Source organism: Schistocerca cancellata, chromosome 7 (assembly GCF_023864275.1).
Source record: "Schistocerca cancellata isolate TAMUIC-IGC-003103 chromosome 7, iqSchCanc2.1, whole genome shotgun sequence".
In the NCBI taxonomy this organism is placed as follows: Eukaryota; Metazoa; Arthropoda; class Insecta; order Orthoptera; family Acrididae; genus Schistocerca; species Schistocerca cancellata.
In genome coordinates this window covers 324,313,793-324,341,125 of record NC_064632.1, presented here as the reverse complement: position 1 = coordinate 324,341,125, position 27,333 = coordinate 324,313,793, and the positions used below count along the sequence as shown (strand labels likewise).

General features: G+C 42.1%; 1 protein-coding gene across 1 annotated transcript in view; it reads right to left on the bottom strand.

The window, feature by feature from the left end:
- LOC126092749 (cilia- and flagella-associated protein 44) overlaps nt 1-27,333 on the bottom strand; it is a 668,515-nt gene that overhangs the window by 570,233 nt on the left and 70,949 nt on the right. The window contains exon 2 of the mRNA XM_049908475.1: nt 23,356-23,518. Within this exon, the coding sequence (XP_049764432.1) occupies nt 23,356-23,518 (163 nt within the window). The remainder of the gene's footprint in view (nt 1-23,355; nt 23,519-27,333) is intronic.

Below are 27,333 nucleotides of genomic sequence, written 5' to 3'. Positions count from 1 at the left end.
GCAAGATGGAGGATGAGTTTTCTTCCATGCTTAGTGTTTAGTGACAAGGCAACATTCCATTTAAATTGAAAGGTGAGCCATCACAGTGTGGCAATATGTGGTATGGAACAACCACATGAAGTTGTACAACATGAGAGGGACTCTCCAAAATTTAATGTGTTTTGTGCAGTTTCACCAGAAAAGAAGTATGGTCCATTTTGCTTTGCCAAGAACACTGTTACAGGTAGCACAAATCTCGATATGCTTAAAGACTTTCTTTTCCCACAGTTGGAAACTGATTCAAACAACTTCATTTAGCAACAGGATGGGGCACTGCCATACTGGCATCTGGAAGTGTGAGAATTTTTAAATCAAAGGAATACTGAACGATTGACCGGTTGAGCTGCACCAAATGATTTAGCCTTACGTTACTGGCCTCTAAGGTCAACGGACCTGACTGTATGTGATTTATTTCTTGTGGGGATTTATAAAAGACTCTGTTTATGCACCTCCATTACCACCAACAATGAATGAAGTCACGTAACAACAGCTGTGGAAGCTGTAGCTCAAGACATGCTCGCTTCAGTGTGGGAACAATTTGAACACCACATTGACATATGCCATGCATCTCAAGGGGGCAGTATTGAACATGTATGAAAAGGTGTGAAAAAAATATTTTTCAAGTTTCCCGTTCATCAAAAAACTAAATTCCATGTATATGTTTATTGGTTTCAGAAATATAGACATGCCAAATTGGATGATTATTTTTGATTAACTCTGAATTATAATAAGATGAAAATCATATACACTCCTGGAAATGGAAAAAAGAACACATTGACACCGGTGTGTCAGACCCACCATACTTGCTCCGGACACTGCGAGAGGGCTGTACAAGCAATGATCACACGCACGGCACAGCGGACACACCAGGAACCGCGGTGTTGGCCGTCGAATGGCGCTAGCTGCGCAGCATTTGTGCACCGCCGCCGTCAGTGTCAGCCAGTTTGCCGTGGCATACGGAGCTCCATCGCAGTCTTTAACACTGGTAGCATGCCGCGACAGCGTGGACGTGAACCGTATGTGCAGTTGACGGACTTTGAGCGAGGGCGTATAGTGGGCATGCGGGAGGCTGGGTGGACGTACCGCCGAATTGCTCAACACGTGGGGCGTGAGGTCTCCACAGTACATCGATGTTGTCGCCAGTGGTTGGCGGAAGGTGCACGTGCCCGTCGACCTGGGACCGGACCACAGCGACGCACGGATGCATGCCAAGACCGTAGGATCCTACGCAGTGCCGTAGGGGACCGCACCGCCACTTCCCAGCAAATTAGGGACACTGTTGCTCCTGGGGTATCGGCGAGGACCATTCGCAACCGTCTCCATGAAGCTGGGCTACGGTCCCGCACACCGTTAGGCCGTCTTCCGCTCACGCCCCAACATCGTGCAGCCCGCCTCCAGTGGTGTCGCGACAGGCGTGAATGGAGGGACGAATGGAGACGTGTCGTCTTCAGCGATGAGAGTCGCTTCTGCCTTGGTGCCAATGATGGTCGTATGCGTGTTTGGCGCCGTGCAGGCGAGCGCCACAATCAGGACTGCATACGACCGAGGCACACAGGGCCAACACCCGGCATCATGGTGTGGGGAGCGATCTCCTACACTGGCCGTACACCACTGGTGATCGTCGAGGGGATACTGAATAGTGCACGGTACATCCAAACCGTCATCGAACCCATCGTTCTACCATTCCTAGACCGGCAAGGGAACTTGCTGTTCCAACAGGACAATGCACGTCCGCATGTATCCCGTGCCACCCAACGTGCTCTAGAAGGTGTAAGTCAACTACCCTGGCCAGCAAGATCTCCGGATCTGTCCCCCATTGAGCATGTTTGGGACTGGATGAAGCGTCGTCTCACGCGGTCTGCACGTCCAGCACGAACGCTGGTCCAACTGAGGCGCCAGGTGGAAATGGCATGGCAAGCCGTTCCACAGGACTACATCCAGCATCTCTACGATCGTCTCCATGGGAGAATAGCAGCCTGCATTGCTGCGAAAGGTGGATATACACTGTACTAGTGCCGACATTGTGCATGCTCTGTTGCCTGTATCTATGTGCCTGTGGTTCTGTCAGTGTGATCATGTGATGTATCTGACCCCAGGAATGTGTCAATAAAGTTTCCCCTTCCTGGGACAATGAATTCACGGTGATCTTATTTCAATTTCCAGGAGTGTATAATAAACATACTAAAATGAAAACAGTGAAAATTAACAGTGAAGTCAGAACAACCGACAAGTTTTATGATTATGGTAGTTGAAAATAGTGACTGGACGGACAGAAAATGCAATAAAAAACAACTAAAAACAACTTGTAGCACTCTTAGTAAACTTAAACAGGTTTTAAAAATCGAGCATTTCATATATCTGAAGAGGAAAGTTTACAGTCAGTGTGTACTACCAGTTCTGAAGTACAGTTGTGAAACAAGAATAACTTTGAACGCAAATGAAAATGAAAATGGGGGGGGGGGGGGGGGGTGGAGGGGGCAGGGTGGTCTGGGACATATACAGAGGGTAACAGTTGATAGGCAGAAAAAGGAAATTCTTTTCTGGATTAAACAAGATAAAAAAAGACAGATCATGAGCTAATGGAGAGTAGGTAAATGGCATTAGAAAACATGCAGGAGCAACATGTGTATTCCTGAAAACAGTAATAAATCAAATAATCTATAGATTTTTTTTTCCAAGAATGGATGTCAAATTACTGCTGATGACAATGAACGAAAATATATTAACTACAGGTAATCATGTACAATTTTGTTAAAGAACTTAAAATGAATGACATCAACTCTGTCCCTACAAATTCTCTGTTTGCTAAAGCCATCTACGTACAAAAGGAGAAGCACAATTATATAAATTCGCATGAATCAAAGACCATGCAGATTAATAAATTCTTAAAAAGCATAAATTCTTAAAAAGCAAAGGTCCCACAAGTCCAACCCCAACTCTACTTTGATGGAAGACAGGCAACAGCATGAAGTAGGGAAATGCTTGAGATTGTGAAGTGCAGTGGAGACCCCATGTTCCCTATCACTGCTATGACAGCTGTAGAGGCCACATGAACCTCAAAAAATATTGGCACTTACTGGTACAAGAACTAGAAAGTCATAAGGTAATGTGCTTTGACTGTTACTGGGAAAGGAAGCCTGCTATGGTTTATATCATTTTCAGCAGGGAAGGGACGAGGGATGTCACTGTCATAAATGCCTTAAGAGTCCTTAGATAGTGACCCCTGATTACTATTGACGAGTCTCAGGATCATGATAGATGAAAGAAGGGGAACTCAAATACAAGAGAGAAAAACATAGATGGTGGCCAGTAGTACTAGCCGGTACCAGCTATTACTAACTATCCCTCCTCTTCCCCGTATGCAGAGGTACTTCAGCCTCACCATCTAGTAGGCTACAGACAGCCACCAAACTCAAGCAGCTTTTAGTTTAGTGGATGTCAAAAGGCTACTAACATTGTCACATGATTTTGTGGCAGACATACTGGTTGTGTCTTAAAAGATAATGGCCACTAGTTGAGTGGTACACACTGCCGAGAGTCTAACTACTATCATGTGTATTATACTTATTTTGTAAAATGTCTTCAATGTCTGAAGGAGTGCAGTCAAAACTAGCTGCTAGTGTAAAATGGAGTGCAGACAATAAGGTATATTTTTAGAAACTTAGATAAACTATCAACTATTATGTAACATGAATCATTGTGATTATGCCACCGAGATAAAGAGGGAGAGCTCTTTTATGAAGTCAAAGAGTGACTTAGTGGGACTAGGGGTCACCATTCCCAACATGTTTTTTTGAGAGCCCGTATAAAGGTCATGTACAGTGGTGAACTCCTGAAAGTGAGTTCACTGAAGACAAGTGGAGCACGCACTGACATCTACATACCAAAGCTACCATGGTTCACTGCAGCCAATACTTTCTTGAGAGATGTAGTCATCATGAGGAGGTAAACACTGAATTTGGTAAATTTAGTTTTTAATGGTGGTGTATGTCAAATCAAAACTGTGAGACCAGGGAAATCAGCTAATTCACTGACAGAAAAAAATCACAGCTCCACAAAATAATTAATGTAGAGTAACGAAATTTCAGGAACACATTTGTCTGGATAACATATTTAACACTGCAAGATCATATTTTAATGTAAGTGCATGATAAGCCATTAAAAATGTGAAATGCTGGTACATCAATGCCCACTGCAACTGCCAGAATAGTGAATGCAAGTAGGCAAATATGCATGCAATGTGTTATACAGGTGCCAGATGTCAGTTTATGGGATGGAGTTCGATGCCTGTTGCACTTCATCGATCAGTACAAGCGCAGTTAATGTTATTTTTGGATGAAAGGTGATCGAGCAGGCCAAGATAACATGTTGGCGCTCTGTAGAGCAAGTTGGGTCACAATAGCAGTATGTGGCTGAGAATTATCCTGTAGGAAAACGCCACCTGGAACACTGTTCATGAATGGCAGTATAACAGATTAAATCATCAGATTGATGGACAAACTTGCACACAGGACACTTGGGATAACCATGAGAGTGCACCTGGTGTCATACGAAATCACATCCCAGACCATAATTCCAGGTGGGTCCAGTGTGTCTACGATGCAGACAGGTCAATTGCAGGCCCTCACTGACTTCTTCCGAACCAACTTACGACCGTCTCTGGCACGGAGGTAGAACCAGCTTTCATCAGAAAACACGAAAGACCTCCATCAATGACCTCCTCCAATGAGCTTTCACTTGACATCGCTGAAGTCACAAATGGCAATGCTTTGGAGTCAATGCAATGCATGCTACACGGCGTCTGGTTCACAGCTGTCCTTGAAGTAAACACTTTGCAACAGTTCGTTGTGTCACTGTGGTGCCAAATGCTGCTTAAATTGCTTCTTTAGATGCATTACGATGTGCCAGTGCCATACACCGAACATGATTGTGTTCCCTCTCAGTAGTGTCATGTAGCCATCCAGAGCCCAGTCTTCTTGTGAACATACATTCTCGTGATTACTGCTGCCAGCAATCATGTACAGTTGCTACCTCCCCACCTAGTCTTTCTGCAGTATCGTGGAAGGAACATCCAGCTTCTGTAGCACTACACAAGACCTCATTCAAATTCAGTGAGGCATCTTTGTCACATTAAAGGCATTGCCTAAGCTGACTTATGTAAGGACAACCAGAACACACATGCATCAGTGGCTCCCATATTGGTTCCCCTATCTGTGTATGGGAAACTTACAATCGGCACCTATCAATGCCAAAAGTACAATGCTGTAACCTCCTTTATAGTGGTAAAACTCAGAGCAATCCCATATGGTTTTATGACCACATGTTCACCACCAATAGCACCATCGCATAAAAGAATATTCCAATTTGTTTGAAACTTTTTTTGTATTTCCACCCAGCCCTCCTATGTTTGTGGAACCTAGAAGAGAAATATTAGTTACAAACTAAAATTTGCACATGTGCACAAACACAACAACACAAACATCGAGTTAATTATTGGTAGTCTTTTAGTTTCAGGTTACACCAGCTACCAGAACTAAAGATGATGGGACAGATGACAAAATTGGTACATCTGATCATTTAAGCTATTGACTTTGTACATAAAGTCATGGCCTCATCACAACCCCCACTTGTGCCTAATCTCCCAACACCAAATTAAAAAATATATATATATGACATGTAAGCAAGTTAACAAAAGTCAAGAGTGTCATTGAGAAGTTACAGAAAATATCTGCGAGTCACCTGCCAACTTCAAATAGACCTCAGTTCTATGAGATATATGTCGCAGCTCAGTTGAAGGACTTTCCTTTGAAAAATAGGCTTACGTGCCAGAACTATATTCAATCAATGCTGACAAATGAAACACTCAAATTGTTGTATAATATCATTGCCTGACAAACCATATTTGTTCTATGTCCAATATTCAATAATAAATTAAACTAAACAAAAATTCACATACACACGTCAAAAAAAGTTTTGCACCACCCTGGTTCCCAGAACTCCTGAAGACAGATGTTGACTGTGGATACTGTATCCTACCGATTATGGCTCAGAGGAACCCTAACAGCAACCACCATGTTGAATAATGATTTTCGTACAGCCACAGGACATCGTTTTACAAATCAAAACTGTTCACAATAGGCTGCATGATGCGCAACTTCACTCCCTACATCCATGGTGAGATCCATCTTTGCAACCATGACACCATGCAGAGCGGTGCAGATGGGCCCAACAACATGCTGAATAGACTGCTCAGGATTGGCATCATGTTCTCTTCACTGATGAGTGCCACATATGACTTCAACCAGACAATCATTGGAGACGTGTTTGGAGACAACTCAGTCAGGCTGAATGACTTAAGACACACAGTCCAGTGAGTGCAGCAAGGTGGAGGTCCCCTGCTGTTTTGGGGTGGCATTATGTGGGGCCAACGTACGCCATTGGTGGTCATGGACGGTGCTGTAATGGCTGTATGATACATGAATGTCATCCTCCGACCGATACTGCAATCATATCGGCAGCATATTGGCGAGGCATTCGTCTTCATGGACAACAAATCGTGCCCCCATCGTGTACACCTTGTGAATGACATCCTTCAGGATAATGATATCGCTCAACTAGAGTGGCCAGCATGTTCTGTAAACATGAACCGTACCGAACATGCTTGGGATAGACTGAAAAGGGCTGTTTATGGACGACATGATCCACCAACCATTCTTAGGGATCCATGCCGAATCGCTGTTGTGGAGAGGGACAACCTGGACCAACAGTGCCTTGATGAACTTGTGGACAGTATGCCAATACGAATACAGGCACACATCAATGCAAGAGGACATGGTACTGGGTATCAGAGGTACCGGTGTGTACAGTAATCTGGACAACCACCTCTGAAGGTCTTACTGTATGGTGATACAACATGCAATGTGTGGTTTTCACGAAAAATAAAGAGGGCGGAAATGATGTTTATGTTGATCTATATTCCAGGTTTCAGTACAGGTTCCGAAACTCTCAGAACCGATGGGATGCAAAACTTTTTTATGGGTGTATTTTGTTTAATCATCTGTTGTATGACTGGCATAGTTGTGTGGAGTTACAACTGCAAAATACACATGCACATTTCTGCATTTATTTGCTTTTAACACACCAGCACTGCTAATAATTTGCTCCTTTTTTCACTAATGTTTATCAAATAATACAAAAGACAGACCCATTTTTTATTTTTATTCTGCTGTATACTATAAATTAACTAGTTAGCCAGCAATAACTTGGGGAGATCTTACCTTCACATAGTCTTGTAATGTTGTAGTTATTGATGGAAGTACTTCTGGCATGAAACTTGGAATGGTGTTGGTTGGTATTCAGAACATGATACATGGTATGAAGTTTAGTGTGAGGAAAAGTGAGTACATGGCCATTATCATGAAATGGGAGAGGACTACACAATGACTCTTGTGGCAGAGGAACGACTGAAAAACGTTGATAGCTTAAAATTCCTTTCCAAATGTTGTGGAAACAAATGGAAGAACTGTTGAGGAAATCAACAAGACAGAGTGGCAAGCATAGCACTTCCGAAGTGTCACGAGCTGGGTCTGGAATAAAGATGTCTCACAAATAACTAAGGGAATAACATAATGGTCACACTATGTGCCTGTCCAGGCCTATGCTTCTGAATCCTAAACAAACGAAAAGCAATTTAACCAAAAAATTTCACAGAAATAGATTGGGAGTAAGAAGGATGGACAGAATTAGAATGGAAAAGATCAAGGAAATGGTAAACAAAGTACCCTCGGCAAGGCTTAGGTTGTACACACATGAAAGGATAATGACATGTAATAGAATGTTAGATAAGATGCGTGAATAGGTGCTCCATGGTAAAGAGCAGTTGACTGAAAGGAGTGGATGAGAGCATCTACAGGAAAGAAAAGGCTGGAACAGGGTGATGGTGGAGCAATGACTGGGGATAGAGGAGAACAGAGAGGTTAACATGCAAGGAAGATCTGGACAGTGCTTGGAGACTGTTTCTCATGATGATACTGAAGTAAGCTCTAAACTTCTACTCTGCAAAATACAAGTGTATTACATTCTCTGTATTAGTCATCTAAGTATTTGATAATGTAATATCTGTCTGTACTTATCACATTATGTGCCTTGGAGTTCAAAATTTCATTACAGATGATATAGTATTGCGTTGCTGACTCTCAACAACAGACACCAATAAGCAATACCAAAGAGCATACAATTATCAACATCCTGAAAATAGTTGTAAGTGTGAAGATATCCATGGAGAACTGTATGATGTTTAAAGTTAATGTACAGAAGCCTACAACAGTGGCCTATAGTCCAATCTCATTTTTACATATTTCATACACAAAATATTGGACAGAAAACCTTTTTACAACTTGCAAATATATATCACTTAATTTGAATGAATGCTTTCCCGGCGTATACAGCTGGCGAAGAGTTCTCAGGCTTCCAGCCGGGTGGCGGTGTCTTCAAACTGCGACGTTTCGACGAGTGACATACTCGTCATCTTCTGGCGAAGTGCCGAGACTTTGCGGATGCCAGTCCCTTTATACCTGCAGCGTGCCCCCCACCATCTGGCCGCGGGAGGCTGGATACAGAGGAGCCGGCGGGCGGGGTGGAGGGGGAAGTGGGTGCACCGTTGGTGTCTCCGTCAGAGCATTCCGGTCACGTCTCGTGAGCTGGATGGTTCTTGGTGCGTTCCTAGCGTATTGCGGCTAATGCTGGATTCCAGGCCGTGCTCAGTTGATAACCTTCGTCCCTGTTCACAAGATTCTCGTGGACCCGTATTTCTATTAATTCTTTCATGACGCTGTCCCAATAGCTCCCGGCTCGGCACAGCACCGTGGTGTTCTCGAAATCAAAGGTGTGGTTTTCTTTGATGCTATGTTCCACTATAGCAGATTTCTCTATCTGTCCAAGTCGGACAGGCCTGGTGTGTTCCTCGCACCTTTTCGAGATGCAGCGTTGCGTTTGCCGAATGTACTGTGCACCACATTCGCAGGCAATGCTGTATACACCAGGTGTGTTGAGTTTGAGTGGGTCTTTAGCTGAGCCCAGCAGCTCTTTCATCTTTGGCGGTGGTCGGAAGACATTATTTATGTTTTATTTTCTCAGTAGCCTCCCGATTTTGGCTGATATGGGCCCCAAATATGGAAGAAAGGCGAGTCTCTTGTTAACGTCCTCTAACTCTCTTCTTCCTCTTCCTGAAATTTGTCGGCCTGTCTCCTCTTAAAGGCCCTACCAATCTGTGTTTCACTGTACTCGTTTTTCCAAAATACCTCTCTTAGGTGGTGTAATTCATCCGAGAGGCTTTCTTTGTCATAAATGACACGCGCCCTATGTACCAAGGTGCCAGATGGTGGCAGCTGGTTGCATGGAGGTACAGGTCTGTGTGCGTCTTCTTTCTATATACCGAATGGCCCAGCGTGCCATCCGCTTTCTTCCTGAGCAGTATGTCCAGGAATGGAATACAGCCATTCTCTTCTACTTCCATCGTGAAGATGATATTCTCATGTATGCCGTTTAGGTGGTCCATAAACTCCTCCAGTGCCTGCCTGCCATACTGCCAAATCATGAGAGTGTCGTCCACATAGCGGAAGAAGTGCCTGGGTTTACGGTGAGCAGTTTGTAGTGCCACCTCCTCAGAGTGTTCCATATAAAGATTTGTGATCCCTGAAGTTAGGGGAGATCCCAAGGCCACTCCATCCACTTGTTCATAATGCTCTCCATTGCACTTGAAGTAGGTGGTCGTAAGTGCATATTCAAAGAGCTTCACTGTTTCAGGCTCGAATTGCTGATTAAGGGGTGCCAAGGTGTCTTTTAGAGGTACTTTCGAGAACAAGGAGGTGACATCGAAGCTCACGAGTAGGTCATCTCTCTGTATTCGGATGTCCTTCAGTATTCTTACAAAATCTGCGGAGTTTTTGACGTGATGACTGCAGTGTCCCACCAGTGGTTTTAATAGTGTCGCCAGGTATTTGGCCAGTCCATAACTGTGCGAGTTGATAGTGTCCAGAATCAGCTGTAGAGGCACCCCATCTTTGTGAATTTTGGGCAATCCATACAGGCATGGTGTCGTTGGCACTCTGAGATACAGCCGTTTCTGCACTGCCTCTGGTAGATCTGAGTCCTTCAGTAGCGCCACGGTTTTCCTGGTCATCGTCGAAGTAGGGTCCTTGTTGAGTTTCCTGTAGGCTGGGTCTTGCAGCAGAGAGCAGATTTTCTGTTGGTAGTCAACTGTGCGAATCAGCACCGTCGCATTTCCCTTGTCTGCTGGGACGACCATGATGTCAGTATCATCCCTCAGTGCGCGCATAGCCTCTCGCTCCGGCGCAGTAATGTTGGCTTTTGGGAGTCGTGACTTGTCGATGATCATGCAGGTCTCCCTTCGGATCTGCTCAGCTTCCTCCTTGGGTAGGCCCCCAGATTGCTTCCTCTCCGCTGATGGTGATGTCCCCTTTCGGTATGGTCCTTGGTACAGGTGCAAAGATCAACAGATCGACAAATTCGACAGACTCTCTGGACCTCAGTCGACCCAGAAGGTGACAAATAGCACAAGAGCTATTGTAAATTTGACAGATAAGGTGCTAGATGCAGCCACAACTTCTGTCCTCACAAAAGGGTTGAACTTTGCACCTGTACCAAGGACCATACCGAAACGGGTCATCATCATCAGCGTAGAGGAAGCAATCCGGGGCCTACCCAAGGAGGAAGCTGAGCAGATCCGGAGGGAGACCTGCAGGATCATCGACAAGTCACGACTCCCAAAAGCCAACATTACTGCGACGGAGCGAGAGGCTATCCGCGCACTGAGGGATGATGCTGACATCATGGTCCTCCCAGCAGACAAGGGAAATGCGATGGTGCTGATTCACACAGTCGACTACCAACAGAAAATCTGCTCTCTGCTGCAAGATCCAGCCTACAGAAAACTCAACAAGGACCCTACATTGACGATGACCAGGAAAACCGTGGCGCTACTAAAGGACCCAGATCTACCAGAGGCAGTGCAGAAACGGCTGTATCTCAGAGCGCCAACGACACCGCGTCTGTATGGATTGCCCAAAATTCACAAAGTTGGGGTGCCTCTACAGCCGATTCTGGACACTATCAACTCACACAGTTATGGACTGGCCAAATACCTGGCGACACTATTAAAACCACTGGTGGGACACTGCAGTCATCACGTCAAAAACTCCGCAGATTTCGTAAGAATACTGAAGGACATCCGAATACAGAGAGATGACCTACTCTTGAGTTTCGACGTCACCTCCTTGTTCACGAAAGTACCTCTACAAGACGCCTTGACACTCCTTAATTAGCACTCCGACCCTGAAACAGTGAAGCTCTTTGAATATGCACTTACGACCACCTACTTCAAGTGCAATGGAGAGCATTATGAACAAGTGGATGGAGTGGCCATGGGATCTCCCCTAACTCCAGGGATCGCGAATCTTTATATGGAACACTCTGAGGAGGTGGCACTACAAACTTCTCACCATGAACCCAGGCACTTCTTCTGCTATGTGGACGACACTTTCGTGATTTGGCAGCATGGCAGGCACGCACTGGAGGAGTTTATGGACCACCTAAACGACATACATGAGAATATCACCTTCACAATGGAAGTAGAAGAGAATGGCTGTATTCTATTCCTGGACATACTGATCAGGAAGAAAGCGGATGGTACGCTGGGCCATTCAGTTCATAGAAAGAAGATGCACACAGACCTGTACCTCCATGCAACCAGCTGCCACCATCCGGCGCAACGCAAGTCAGTACTGAACACCTTGGTACATAGCGCCCACGTCATCTGTGACAAAGAAAGCCTCTCAGATTAATTGCATCACCTAAGAGAGGTATTTCGGAAAAACGAGTACAGTGAAACACAGATTGGTAGGGCCTTTAGGAGGAGACAGGCTGACAAATTTCAGGAAGAGGAAGAAGAGAGTTAGAGGACGTTAATAAGAGACTCGCCTTTCTTCCATATTTGGGGCCCATATCAGCCAAAATCGGGAGGCTACTGAGAAAATAAAACATAAATAATGTCTTCCGACCACCGCCAAAGACGAAAGAGCTGCTGGGCTCAGCTAAAGACCCACTCAAACTCAACACACCTGGTATATACAGCATTGCCTGCGAATGTGGTGCACAGTACATTGGGCAAACGCAGCGCTGCATCTTGAAAAGGTGCGAGGAACACACCAGGCATGTCCGACTTGGACAGATAGAGAAATCTGCTATAGCGGAACATAGCATCAAAGAAAACCACACCTTTGATTTCGAGAACACCACAGTGCTGTGCCGAGCCGGGAGCTATTGGGACAGCGTCATTAAAGAATCAATAGAAATACGGGTCCACGAGAATCTTGTGAACAGGGACGAAGGTTATCAACTGAGCGCAGCCTGGAATCCAGCATTAGTCGCAATACGCCAGGAACGCACCAAGAACCGATCAGCTCACGAGACGCGACCGGAATGCTCTGACGGAGACACCAACGGCGCACACGCTTACCCCTCCACCCCGCCCGCCGGCTCCTCTGTATCCAGCTTCCCGCGGCCAGATGGTGGGGGGTACACCGCAGGTATAAAGGGACCGGCATCCGCAAAGTCTCGGCACTTCGCCAGAAGATGACGAGTATGTCACTCGTCGAAATATCGCAGTTTGAAGACACCGCCACCCGGCTGGAAGCCCGAGAACTCTTCGCCAACCATATATCACTTACATTTTTTATAATAAGTTGGACCCATGTAAAGTTACAAAATTGATACATACCGTTACTGTACAACTTCTTTCTGCAGTTAAAGTATGAATTACATGTTTTATTGCATAAGATATTTAGAGACTGAGTAGAAGCAGTTTTGTAGTATGCAGAATGTCATATATTTCTTAAAGATACAAAATGCAGTTCAGAAACAGATTTATATTTCTGGGTAATCTGTTGTACATTTCTGTTCCTGCATGATATACAATTTATCGGCACAATGTGGTGCTGTAATGACTAACACGTATGTCACTGTTTGACCTGGTTTTGTTTTGAGTAAGAAAGCCTTTTCTTCCTTGTGCCTTTTCTGATGTATAGCTACTTCCAATACATAAATACATGAATGGGTTCATGATTTTAGATATTTAAAAAAATTTATATGGTTTTCTGTTGCTTGCACATTTCATTATTCTTGTAACTGCCTTTTGTTACCTGAAAACAGTTTTGGTCTGATGTGCATTTCCGCAGAAAATGATAGCATCCCTTGGTAATGAATGCCCATAAGCAAAATAAACAGCTTTAACTGTTTCAGAGTTTGTGCTATTGCAAAGAATTATTACTAATGTCTAATTCTTAACTAATTTGTAATTCAAAGGCGTCATATGAAAACACCGTTTAGTATTTTCTTACATATGATAATTAAGAAATGCCATTTTGGTTACAGCACTAATGAATGTTTTAGTTATCCATACATATTATTGGTTGTGCAGCACTTTTATTTTGTTCTGTGTGGGCATTTATAGATACTATTTTCTGGGAATTTACTGTTAGTCTGTTTCTGGTAAACCACGTGGACATAGATCACATTGGACTTTACATATTAAATCACTCAAATGGTACACATTTTTGTCTTCGTGTGCTGACGAGCACCGTTTCCATACTAAACTATGCAATCCACCTCTGCAAACAGTAAATAGAACAGCTTGCTGCTTGATGAATATGGCATTATAATGGTCAGCTGCATGAACTATGCCAAAGATCTCGTCATTAGCACACCAGAGCCATAAGCTGCAGCATCCCATTGTCAAACCAATAAATATGAAGAACAATAATGACAATTCCTGGATGAAGTAGTACATGAAACAAGAAACAGCATTCAAACTATCTTTTGAGCACTAGGTCTTTTTCTTGAAAAATTCACACATTCACACACACACACACACTCTTCCATGGCCATGGCAAGACTCAAGTCTTGGCATAGCCACAGAAGTGTGCGCTTGGGTGTTGGTATGGTTGTGTGTGTGTGAGTGTGTCTACTTTTGCAAGAAAAAGAGCTAGTGCTTGAAAGCAAGTGTTAATGCTCTTTTCTGTTTCGTATTTCTGTGCTCTCCGGATCAATCGGCTATGGATGAGTGCTCGCCTTTCAGTTATTTTACATACTGCAATAAATATGAAGAATATGTAGAAATAAATTTTATATAGTGTCAAACCAGAGTAGCAGACTGACAGCAGATCAAATGTTCACATATATTTGTAGAGTTATCTAGAACTAACAATTGCCACCTACACCAGAAATCTTTCAGCAGGGTGTATCGATGCTTACTTTGGCACTGTTGTTGTTGTTGTTGTGGTCTTCAGTCCTGAGACTGCTTTGATGCAGCTCTCCATGCTACTCTATCCTGTGCAAGCTTCTTCATCTCCCAGTACTTACTGCAACCTACATCCTTCTGAATCTGCTTAATGTATTCATCTCTTGGTCTCCCTATACGATTTTTACCCTCCACACTGCCCTCCAACGCTAAATTTGTGATCCCTTGATGCCTCAGAACATGACCTACCAACCGGTCCCTTCTTCTCGTCAAGTTGTGCCACAAACTCCTCTTCTCCCCTATTCTATTCAATACCTCCTCATTAGTTACGTGATCTACCCATCTAATCTTAAGCATTCTTCTGGAGCACCACATTTCGAAAGCTTCTATTCTCTTCCTGTCCAAACTATTTATCGTCCATGTTTCACTTCCATACATGTCTACACTCCATACAAATACTTTCAGACATGACTTCCTGCACTTAAATCTATACTCCAAGTTAACAAATTCCTCTTCTTCAAAAACGTTTTCCTTGCCATTGCCAGTCTACATTTTATATCCTCTCTACTTCGACCATCATCAGTTATTTTGCTCCCCAAATAGCAAAACTCCTTTACTACTTTAAGTGTCTAATTTCCTAATCTAATTTCCTCACCATCACCCGACTTAATTCGACTACATTCCATTATCCTCGTTTTGCTTTTGTTGATGTTCATCTTATAACTTCCTTTCAAGACACTGTCCATTCCGTTCAACTGATCTTTTAAAAGTCCTTAGCTGTCTCTGACAGAATTACAATGTCATCGGCGAACCTCAAAGTTTTTATTTCTTCTTCACGGATTTTAATACCTACGCCGAATTTTTCTTTTGTTTTCTATACTGCTTGCTCAATATACAGATCGAATAACATCGGGGATAGGCTACAACCCTGTCTCACTCCCTTCCCAACCACTGCTTCCCTTTCATGCCCCTCGACTCTTATAACTGCCATCTGGTTCCTGTACAAATTGTAAATAGACTTTTGCTCCCTGTATTTTACCCCTGCCACCTTTATAATTTGAAAGAGAGTATTCCAGTCAAGATTGTCAGAAGCTTTCTCTAAGTCTACAAATGCTAGAAACGTAGGTTTGCCTTTCCTTAATCTTTCTTCTAAGATAAGGCGTAAAGTCAGTATTGCCTCACGTGTTCCAACATTTCTACGGAATCCAAACTGATCTTCCCCGACGTCGACTTCTACCAGTTTTTCCATTCGTCTATAAAGAAGTCGTGTTAGTATTTTGCAGCTGTGACTTATTAAACTGATAGTTTGGTAATTTTCACATCTGTCAACACCTGCTTTCTTTGGGATTGGAATTATTATATTCTTCTTGAAGTCTGAGGGTATTTCGCCTGTCTCATACATCTTGCTCACCAGATGGTAGAGTTTTGTCAGGACTGGCTCTCCCAAGGCCGTCAGTAGTTCTAATGGAATGTTGTCTACTCCCGGGGCCTTGTTTCGACTCAGGTCTTTCAGTGCTCTATCAAACTCTTCACGCAGTATCATATCTCCCATTTCATCTTCATCTACATCCTCTTCCATTTCCATAACATTGTCCTCAAGAACATCGCCCCTGTATAGACCCTCTATATATTCCTTCCACCTTTCTGCTTTCCCTTCTTTGCTTAGAACTGGGTTTCCATCTGAGCTCTTGATATTCATACAACTGGTTCTCTTTTGTCCAAAGGTCTCTTTAATTTTCCTATAGGCAGTATCTATCTTACCCCTAGTGAGATAAGCCTCTACATCCTTACATTTGTCCTCTAGCCATCCCTGCTTAGCAGTTTTGCACTTCCTGTCGATCTCATTTTTGAGACGTTTGTATTCCTTTTTGCCAGCTTCATTTACTGCATTTTTATATTTTCTCCTTTCATCAATTAAATTCAATATTTCTTCTGTTACCCAAGGATTTCTACCAGCCCTTGTCTTTTTACCTACTTGATCGTCTGCTGCCTTCACTACTTCATCCCTCAGATCTACCCATTCTTCTTCTACTGTATTTCTTTCCCCCATTCCTGTCAATTGTTCCCTTATGCTCTCCCTGAAACTCTCTACAACCTCTGGTTTAGTCAGTTTAACAAGGTCCCATCTCCTTAAATTCCCACCTTTTTGTAGTTTCTTCAGTTTTAATCTACAGTTAATAACCAATAGATTGTGGTTGGAGTCCACATCTGCCCCTGGAAATTTCTTACAATTTAAAATCTGGTTCCTAAATCTCTGTCTTACCATTATATAATCTATCTGATACCTTTTAGTATCTCCAGGGTTCTTCCATGTATACAACCTTCTTTCATGATTCTTGAACCAAGTGTTAGCTATGATTAAATTATGGTCTGTGCAAAATTCTACCAGACGGCTTCCTCTTTCATTTCTTAGCCCCAATCCATATTCACCTACTATGTTTCCTTCTCTCCCTTTTCCTACTCTCGAATTCCAGTCACCCATGACTATTAAATTTTCGTCTCCCTTCACTACCTGAATAATTTCTTTTATCTCATCAAACATTTCATCAATTTCTTCATCATCTGGAGAGCTAGTTGGCATATAAACTTGTACTATTGTAGTAGGCGTGCGCTTGGCACACACTTTCATAAACTTACTCAATGCCAGAAGCTGCAGTAGACTTAAAGAAAATCTCAACATCATTACTTACTTAATTTTAAAAGGTAAATCCTAAATAAAAGTGAACCTTCTCTCTTGGTAGATTGCATTAATTAAGGGCCTACTCTGTAAAAGATATCATTGTCTGTGGACAGCTGGAATGTGTAACCTTTTTGGTTTTATAAGGCTGTTGCAAACTTTCCTAATTGCTAACTGACAATGCTGTGTCTTGCATGTACAAACATTTTGTAAAGTCATGAGCTTCTTGGCATTGGTGTATTCAACAGTGAACCCTGGTCTGGCACATAACTTCTAGCACAGTGTGACTGGAGGATTGTGTTCATATCCAGCTGTTTTTGTAGCAGAAGCCAAAAGGCCACCCATCAGCCTCTTCAATAGGCTGGAAGCAGTGTCTGCAGTTGTGAATTAGCCAGAGTCAGTAACAGAAACCTCTCCTGCTTAATCATTGCCATATTCACTCCCGAGCACTGAAAGAACTTCTGTCAGTTTTTACAATGAAGACTCTGGGAATTAATGTAAACAGGTGTTTATGAATCAACAGTTACATGAACCACAGCTTGCACTTACCAAATATCTCACAGATTTAGCACATATGCAAATTGTACACACACCTTTTGATGTTTTACCACACTGTTTGTATTCGTTTTTGCCTGCTTCATTTACTGCATTTTTATATTTTCTCCTTTCATCAATTAAATTCAATATTTCTTCTGTTACCCAAGGATTTCTACTAGCCCTCGTCTTTTTACCTACTTGATCGTCTGCTGCCTTCACTACTTCATCCCTCACAGCTACCCATTCTTCTTATACTGTATTTCTTTCCACCCTCCTTGTCAATTGTTCCCTTATTCTCTCCCTGAAACTCTGTACAATCTCTGCTTATTTTTTAATCTCTGCTTATTATTTATCCAAGTCCCATCTCCTTAAATTATCACCTTTTTGTAGTTTCTTCAGTTTTAATCTACAGTTAATAACCAATAGATTGTGGTCAGAGTCGACATCTGCCCCTGGAAATGTCTTACAACTTAAAACCTGGTTCCTAAATCTCTGTCTTACCATTATATAATCTATCTGATACCTTTTAGTATCTCCAGGGTTCTTCCATGTATACAACCTTCTTTTATGATTCTTGAACCAAGTGTTAGCTATGATTAAGTTGTGCTCTGTGCAAAATTCTACCAGACGGCTTCCTCTTTCATTTCTCTCCCCCAATCCATATTCACCTACTACGTTTCGTTCTCTCCCTTTTCCTACTGACGAATTCCAGTCACCCATGACTATTAAATTTTCGCCTTCCTTCACTACCAGAATAATTTCTTTTATTTCATCATACATTTCTTCAATTTCTTCGTCATCTGCAGAGCTGGTCGGCATATAAACTTGTACTACTGTGGTAGGTGTGGGCTTCTCATCTATCTTGGCCACAATAATGCGTTCACTATGCTGTTTGTAGTAGCTTACCCACATTCCTATTTTCCTATTCATTATTAAACCTACCCGTATTTGATTTTGTGTTTATAACCCTGTAGTCACCTGACCAGAAGTCTTGTTCCTCCTGCCACCAAACTTCACTAATTCCCACTATATCTAACTTTAACCTATCCATTTCCCTTCTTAAATTTTCTAACCTGCCTGCCCGATTAAGGGATCTGACATTCCACGCTCCGATCCGTAGAATACCAGTTTACTTTCTCCTGATAATGACATCCTCTTGAGTAGCCCCCGCCCGGAGATCCGAATGGGGGACTATTTTACCTCCGGAATATTTTACCCAAGAGGACACCATCATCATTTAACCATACAGTAAAGCTGCATGCCCTCGGGAAAAATTACGGCTGTAGTTTCCCCTTGCTTTAAGCCGTTCGCAGTACTAGCACAGCAAGGACGTTTTGGTTAGTGTTACAAGGTCAGATCAGTCAGTCATCCAGACTGTTGCCCCTGCAACTACTGAAAAGGCTGCTGCCCCTCTTCAGGAACCACATGTTTGTCTGGCCTCTCAACAGATACCCCTCCATTGTGGTTGCACCTACAGTATGACTATCTGTATCGCTGAGGCACGCAAGCCTCCCCACCAATGGCAAGGTCCATGGTTCATGGGGGGAAGTGCAAAATGGCTAAGCAGGGATGGCTAGAGGACAAATGTAAGGATGTAGAGGCTTATCTCACTAGGGGTAAGATAGATACTGCCTATAGGAAAATTAAAGTGACCTTTGGAGAAAAGAGAACCACTTGTATGAATATCAAGAGCTCAGATGGAAACCCAGTTCTAAGCAAAGAAGGGAAAGCAGAAAGGTGGAAGGAATATATAGAGGGTCTATACTGGGGCGATGTTCTTGAGGGCAATGTTATGGAAATGGAAGAGGATGTAGATGAAGATGAAATGGGAGATATGATACTGCGTGAAGAGTTTGATAGAGCACTGAAAGACCTGAGTCGAAACAAGGCCCCGGGAGTAGACAACATTCCATTAGAACTACTGACGGCCTTGGGAGAGCCAGTCCTGACAAAACTCTACCATCTGGTGAGCAAGATGTATGAGACAGGCGAAATACCCTCAGACTTCAAGAAGAATATAATAATTCCAATCCCAAAGAAAGCAGGTGTTGACAGATGTGAAAATTACCAAACTATCAGTTTAATAAGTCACAGCTGCAAAATACTAACACGACTTCTTTATAGACGAATGGAAAAACTGGTAGAAGTCGACGTCAGGGAAGATCAGTTTGGATTCCGTAGAAATGTTGGAACACGTGAGGCAATACTGACTTTACGCCTTATCTTAGAAGAAAGATTAAGGAAAGGCAAACCTACGTTTCTAGCATTTGTAGACTTAGAGAAAGCTTCTGACAATCTTGACTGGAATACTCTCTTTCAAATTATAAAGGTGGCAGGGGTAAAATACAGGGAGCAAAAGTCTATTTACAATTTGTACAGAAACCAGATGGCAGTTATAAGAGTCGAGGGGCATGAAAGGGAAGCAGTGGTTGGGAAGGCAGTGAGACAGGGTTGTAGCCTATCCCCGATGTTATTCGATCTGTATATTGAGCAAGCAGTATAGGAAACAAAAGAAAAATTCGGAGTAGGTATTAAAATCCGTGAAGAAGAAATAAAAACTTTGAGGTTTGCCGATGACATTGTAATTCTGTCAGAGACAGCTAAGGACTTTTAAGATCAGTTGAACGGAATGGACAGTGTCTTGAAAGGAAGTTATAAGATGAACATCAACAAAAGCAAAACGAGGATAATGGAATGTAGTCGAATTAAGTCAGGTGATGGTGAGGAAATTAGATTAGGAAATTAGACACTTAAAGTAGTAAAGGAGTTTTGCTATTTGGGGAGCAAAATAACCGATGATGGTTGAAGTAGAGAGGATATAAAATGTAGACTGGCAATGGCAAGGAAAGCGTTTCTGAAGAAGAGAAATTTGTTAACATCGAGTATAAATTTAAGTGTCAGGAAGTCGTTTCTGAAAGTATTTGTATGGAGTGTAGCCATGTATGGAAGTGAAACATGGACGATAAATAGTTTGGACAAGAAGAGAATAGAAACTTTCGAAATGTTTTGCTACAGAAGAATGCTGAAGATTAGATGGGTAGGTCACATAACTAATGAGGAAGTACTGAATAGGATTGGGGAGAAGAGAAGTTTGTGGCACAACTTGACTAGAAGAAGGGATCGGTTGGTAGGACATGTTCTGAGGCATTAAGGGATCACCAATTTAGTATTGGAGGGCATCGTGGAGGGTAAAAATCGTAAAGGGAGACCAAGAGATGAATACACTAAGCAGATTCAGAAGGATGTAGGTTGCAGTAGGTACTGGGAGATGAAGGAGCTTGCACAGCATAGAATAGCATGGAGGGCTGCATCAAACCAGTCTCAGGACTGAAGAACACAACAACAACAACCACACTGTTAATTGATTTCAAATGTATTACTGAACAAATTATCTTCAGAAGTACTGTATATGATTTGAAGATCTGTTAACTGCAAAACTGAGTGTATTATTGAGATGGTGAACCCTTGAATAATTGTTGAGAATCTCAGAAAATGTATGGTGTATAAATGGCACGTTGCCTTATTATGGATAAATGCAAAGTAATGCACATGATTAGGCAGCAAATTCTGGTAGCTTTATAGCAGTATTAATCTGCATGTAGAATCAGTTACTATTAACACTTAATAAATGCTCAAGTCTATAAAACTGGTAAAAAATGATATTTTTAAAGATCGCTGACAAGTTTGTTTTTCATGACCCTTACAGAGAAATACATATTATAGAAGAGCTATTCTGATTTTTATAATCTTTTGACTGAAAACAATTTCACAATAACAAAGAAAGTGCGATATTTCCAACAAAAAATAATATTGTTCCCAGTTCTTGTACAATTTCATAGGTTATTGACTTTGATATGAAACAGTTTGAAGCATACTCCACATATCAACCAACTACATCTAGAAACATTAAACACATACTTCACAACGGCTTTGACTACCTCTTATTGCGCCACAAAATGTCAGGTACTAAATCCAGTCCTTGTCAGAAAAAGTAGTATTCTTTGGCCCATCCAACTGCTCCAGAACTGTATGAGTGAATGATTCTGGTGCAAAACTTCTCCTAATCAACATCCCCAGCACCTCCTAGCAGAAATGAGTCAGTCATTTTCTATATCACTTACTGCATTGTCATTTCATTTACTCTTGACCAGGAACAGTGTCCCTCTCACAGAATTCTCAGTGGCCCAATTCAGATATTTGTTGTTGCCCTTTCTTTAAATTCTGCTTGTAATGTGTTCACTTACACTTCTTTCCTGATTACAAACAATTTAATGTATACTTTCTCCCCCTTCCCACATATCAAGTCCACCTCTGTACATACCCTCACTAAAAGGCATACTTCTCATTGCATTTTCTTTTATTCTGACTCCTATGTCCATTCTAATCCCCTTTAATTGACCTAGTTTTGTATCCAGCCTTCCAAGAATTCAGTGTATAGCCTTGCCACTCTCATCTTTAAAGGACCCTGTACACGATCAAACAATCTGTCAAACTTTACTATGTTTGCCAAACATTTGACAGTGTATAGTGCTGTTCAATGTATCTCTCAAACACAGAGCATGTTCAATGTGCTTGAGAGAAATTCTGATTGCCAGAAAATTTTACAATGTGGTAGATGTTATATGTGCTAATGTTTCGCTACATATGTTTAATGAAAAAGAGTTTTATTACAATTTATCTACTATATCCACAACTATGAAATCTACGATTAAGAATACAAACAAAAAATCAAAATAGTACAGTTTTCACATCTTTCCTACCCATTTATTACACAGGAAGTGGTTAAAATGAAAATCTATATTATACGCACAATATACAAGTGTACGTGGGAAAAAAAAGTTCTCCAATTCTTCCACAGGCTGGATTATATGTTCCCACATTGTGGCATTTTAATGAACTGTCTTTCGCGGATCAAGTAGAAGAGAATAATGTTTTGCATATTCATGTCTTATTTTTCAATGTTAAGGCAACGTACCTCTAAATAGGATATTAAAAGTTTCAGTGTCCATTTGAAGAAAGTTGATGTTACGTTCCGAGTGTAATAATTCCTTTAACAATTTTCATGTGAATATTTCCCTCTCCTTTTAAAACATTCTCTGGACAAGCGTCTTGGATTTTTCTTCCTCTTCTTCTTTAAACAAAGTGCCAGTGTCAATTTTGGGAATGCTTTATCTGTGTTAATAACTGTTCTTACCAGTGCCAAAATACAGCATACACGAACAACATCCGATAAAAAAATGAGGTTAAATTGGATCGTGTACAGACTTGTTTGAGACACCTTTCTATAGATAAGAGCAAATATGACTAATAAGACTGATTGTGTACAGAGCCTAAAGATCACAAGTCAGCACTTTTTGTTGATGTATAACTTACTTCACTGCTTCTGTGCAATAAGTAAGGACCTTTTTTTCAGCATCAGAAAGGCTGCAGAAAGTTACCAAGAAAATTTTTAACGGGAGTCAGCAGTTTGGATTCTAGGGCATTTACTGACAACAATATCTACAGTATAGACAACAATATCTACAGTATAGTTTTTGTGTGACTTTTATCATGAACAGAACTTGCATTCTATGACAATAAACTTACGTAATTATGGTCACATAAATTTACACTAGGTATTTCATTAATGAAACATGTGTATTAGATTAAGTCACACACCCATCAGTCTGACTTTCATTGAAAGAAATTCTGTTATGCTAAGTGAGCAACTTACACTGAAATTTATAAGACCTTCATGTGAATCTAGTTAGACACAATTACCAAATTTGGGTATTGAAACTGTACTTACTGTTATATGCCCAATCCCACCACCCTGTGAACTACGTCGAAACCACAGCAACTTTGCCTCAACATCATAAAAATGTAAAATATTTCCTGAGGCAAACAGTAGTGTTTTATAGTCAACAGCACATAAATTGAAGTACTTTTTACATTCATATCCAAATGAATGACTACAATTTTAGTTAAGGAAAAAAGGTTTGTTTAATGAAAAACAATATATTTAAAGAAAAGGTTCAGCCCACACGCACACACACACACACACACACACACACACACACACACACACACACATGGAGTTTCAATGAATCGCACAATCCGCAGCATTGTCCCTAGAACTGATCATGGCCTTTTGGTCCCAAGTTGAGTGGAAGGACTGAACGTGGGACTTCAGAAGTTCTGTGAAAAGCTAGGCTGTGACTTCCTGGACTTGCGCCATACGGTTGAGAGCTGTACGGTCACCCTAAATGGGTCAGGTGTGCACTACACATCAAAGGCTGATACTCAGGTAGCTGACTTATGTGTGAGGGGCACAAAAGAGTGTTTTAGATTACACAACTCTACAACCGATCCTGATAACGATAGGTGTAAGAAATCCAGAATTGTCAATGTAAGATCGAAACAAATGTCTCCCATAAGTGAGAGTATTAAAATCCCAATGGTAAAGCACCAAAGCATTTTCAAGAAAGTCAAAGAGTCTGAAGCACTCATGAAAAGCAACGGTGCTCACATAATACTAGGTACAGAAAGTTGGTTAGAATCTGAAATTGATAGCACTGAGACTCTTGTGGAAAATTTACATGAATACCGAAAGGATAGGCAAATGGAAAATGGAGGTGATGTATTTGTCGCAGTAGACAAGAAACTCAAATTCATCAAAATAGAAGCAGAAGCTGCATGTGAGATTGTTTGTGCAAGACTCAGTATCAGGGGTGGGCATAAAGTCATAACTGGATCCTTCTATCAGCCGGCAGACTCATCTCCTGACGTAATCAAAACTTTAGAGAAAACCTCAGTTCACTTGTATATAAATTCCCCAATCATACTGTAATCACTGGGGGAAACTTTAATCGTGCAACAATTAAATTACTGTTTTTTTAGTGGTGAGCATGATAAGACATAATGTGAAATATTACTAAATACCTTCTCTTAAAATTACCTACAACAGATAGTCAGGAAGCCTATTCATTATGGAAATGTAAGGGGCATTCAAAAAGAAATGGGCTGGAGGCATGATTACAGAAACCAGTACCTGTATGTTAGAAGTATTAACCCTGGCTGTTGAGGCACTTGTCCCACTGTGACACAAGGCGGTGAATGGCTGTCTCACAAAATTACCGGGGCTGCAATGTTAACCAGTACCGCACATATAGCTGGACGCCATCGTCAGAGGTGAATCATTTGCCCCTCAGAATTTTTCTAAGGGGACCAAATATGGTGTAATCACAGGGAGAGAGATCTGGACTGTATGGACAGTTGCTGTGAACCTCCCATTTGAATTTCTGCAGGAGTGCCATGACGTGTTGGCCGTATGAGCCTTTGCATTGTCATGGAGCAGAATGACCCCGTGCGTGAGATTGCCTGGCCGTTTTGATTTGATCGCTTGGTGACGGCTGGTCAAGGTTTGCAAGTAATGCTGGGCAATCACTGTTGTCTCATGCTACAGGAAGTGAATCAGAAGGGGGCCATCTTGTTCAAAGAAGAACATCAGCATAACCTTTTCTGCACTCATGTGGATGGCCTTGGCTTTTTTTTGTGGATACTTCCACTGGAAGCTTTGTTGTTTTGATTCTGGTTCGAAGTGATGACATCATGACTCACCTCCAGCCACCACTCATCCCAGGAACGAATTCCCTTCCCGAGAATATTGCTGCAGGTGAGCAAGACAGTTGGCTGTTCGACATGTTTCCTGCACACTTTGCACATGTGCATTCGTTCCTTCATGATGGTATGAACACTTACGACACTCAATCCAACCATGGCGGCTATGGCTTTCACTGACACTCAGCAGTCCTGGGTAATGAGTGCATCCACCAGCTGGACGATGTCATCGGTAATGCAGTGTGGTGGTCCAGACCGTGCATCATCGGCTAACAACACCCATCCTTCCCTGAAGTGCTTGTGCCATGCCTTGACCCTTCAACGGACTTGCAGTGTTCGCCGTACACTTGTGACATTCATCAATGAATGTCCATTCCTTCTACTCCTTCCGCTGTCGGAAAACGAACAACACCTCTTTGCTCTTCTTTTGATGCCTCCCTGTCACGGTTTGCAATGCGACTGGCAGCGTTGGACGATTCACGCATGCTGCTGCTAGCTCTGTATAGTCACGTGAGGTGCACGTGTGCCCTCTAGCGATAAGCTGTGAAATTCCACGCTCTGGTCGGAACCACACATCGTTAAACACACCACAATATTACCCTCCTGCCACCAGTTTGCACATTCCAGACTCTGGATCATTCCTTTTTGAGTGCCCCTCATATATTGGCTTTAATGGCAACAAATAGATCTGACCTCTTTCAGGATGTCCACGTCAAAACTGAAATCAGTGACAATGACGCAGCTGCAGCGACAACGATTGCCAAAGGGGAAAGGACAATTGAAACATGCAAAAAGATATACATGTTCAGTAAACCAGATTTTAAAAAATCAGAAGTGCCGTATCTCCACGAGAAACTTGAAACTTTCAGTGCAGGGCAGAAGCACGTACAGAAACTATGTTTCAAGATTAAAAGATTAGTTGGACATATACTGGATAGATACGTACCCAGTATAACAGTTCACAATGGGAGGGAACCTCCAGTGGGTACAGTAACTGTAGAGAAACTTCTACAGAAACAGATATTACTTCATAGTAGGTGTATTACGGAGCGTAGGGCTATAGACAGAGAGACACCGAATGAAATGTGTTTGGCTGTCAAAAGAGCAATGTGTGATGCCTTCAGTGACTACTGTAGCAAAATACTTTCAAATGATATTTCACAGAGCTTAAAGAAATTCTGGTCATCTACATCTACATGACTACTCTGCAATTCACATTTAAGTGTTTGGCAGAGGGTTCATCGAACCACAATCATACTATCTCTCTACCATTCCACTCCCGAACAGCACGCGGGAAAAACGAACACCTAAACCTTTCTGTTCGAGCTCTGATTTCTCTTATTTTATTTTGATGATCATTCCTACCTATGTAGGTTGGGCTCAACAAAATATTTTCGCATTCGGAAGAGAAAGTTGGTGACTGAAATTTCGTAAATAGATCTCACCGCGACGAGAAACGTCTTTGCTGTAATGACTTCCATCCCAATTCGCGTATCATATCTGCCACACTCTCTCCCCTACCAAGTGATAATACAAAACGAGCTGCCCTTTTTTGCACCCTTTCGATGTCCTCCGTCAATCCCACCTGGTAAGGATCCCACACCGCGCAGCAATATTCTAACAGAGGATGAACGAGTGTAGTGTAAGCTGTCTCTTTAGTGGACTTGTTGCATCTTCTAAGTGTCCTGCCAATGAAACACAACCTTTGGATCGCCTTCCCCACTATATTATCTATGTGGTCTTTCCAACTGAAGTTGTTCATCATTTTAACACCCAAGTACTTAGTTGAATTGACAGCCCTGAGAATTGTACTATTTGTCGAGTAATCGAATTCCAACGGATTTCTTTTGGAGCTCATGTGGATCACCTCACACTTTTCGTTATTTAGCGTCAACTGCCACCTGCCACACCATACAGCAATCTTTTCTAAATTGCTTTGCAACTGATACTGGTCTTCAGATGACCTTACTAGATGGTAAATTACAGCAACATCTGTGAACAGCCTAAGAGAACTGCTTAGATTGTCACCCAGGTCATTTATATAGATCAGGAACAGCAGAGGTCCCAGGACACTTCCCTGGGGAACACCTGATATCACTTCAGTTTTACTCGATGATTTGCCGTCTATTACTACGAACTGCGACCTTCCTGACAGGAAATCACGAAT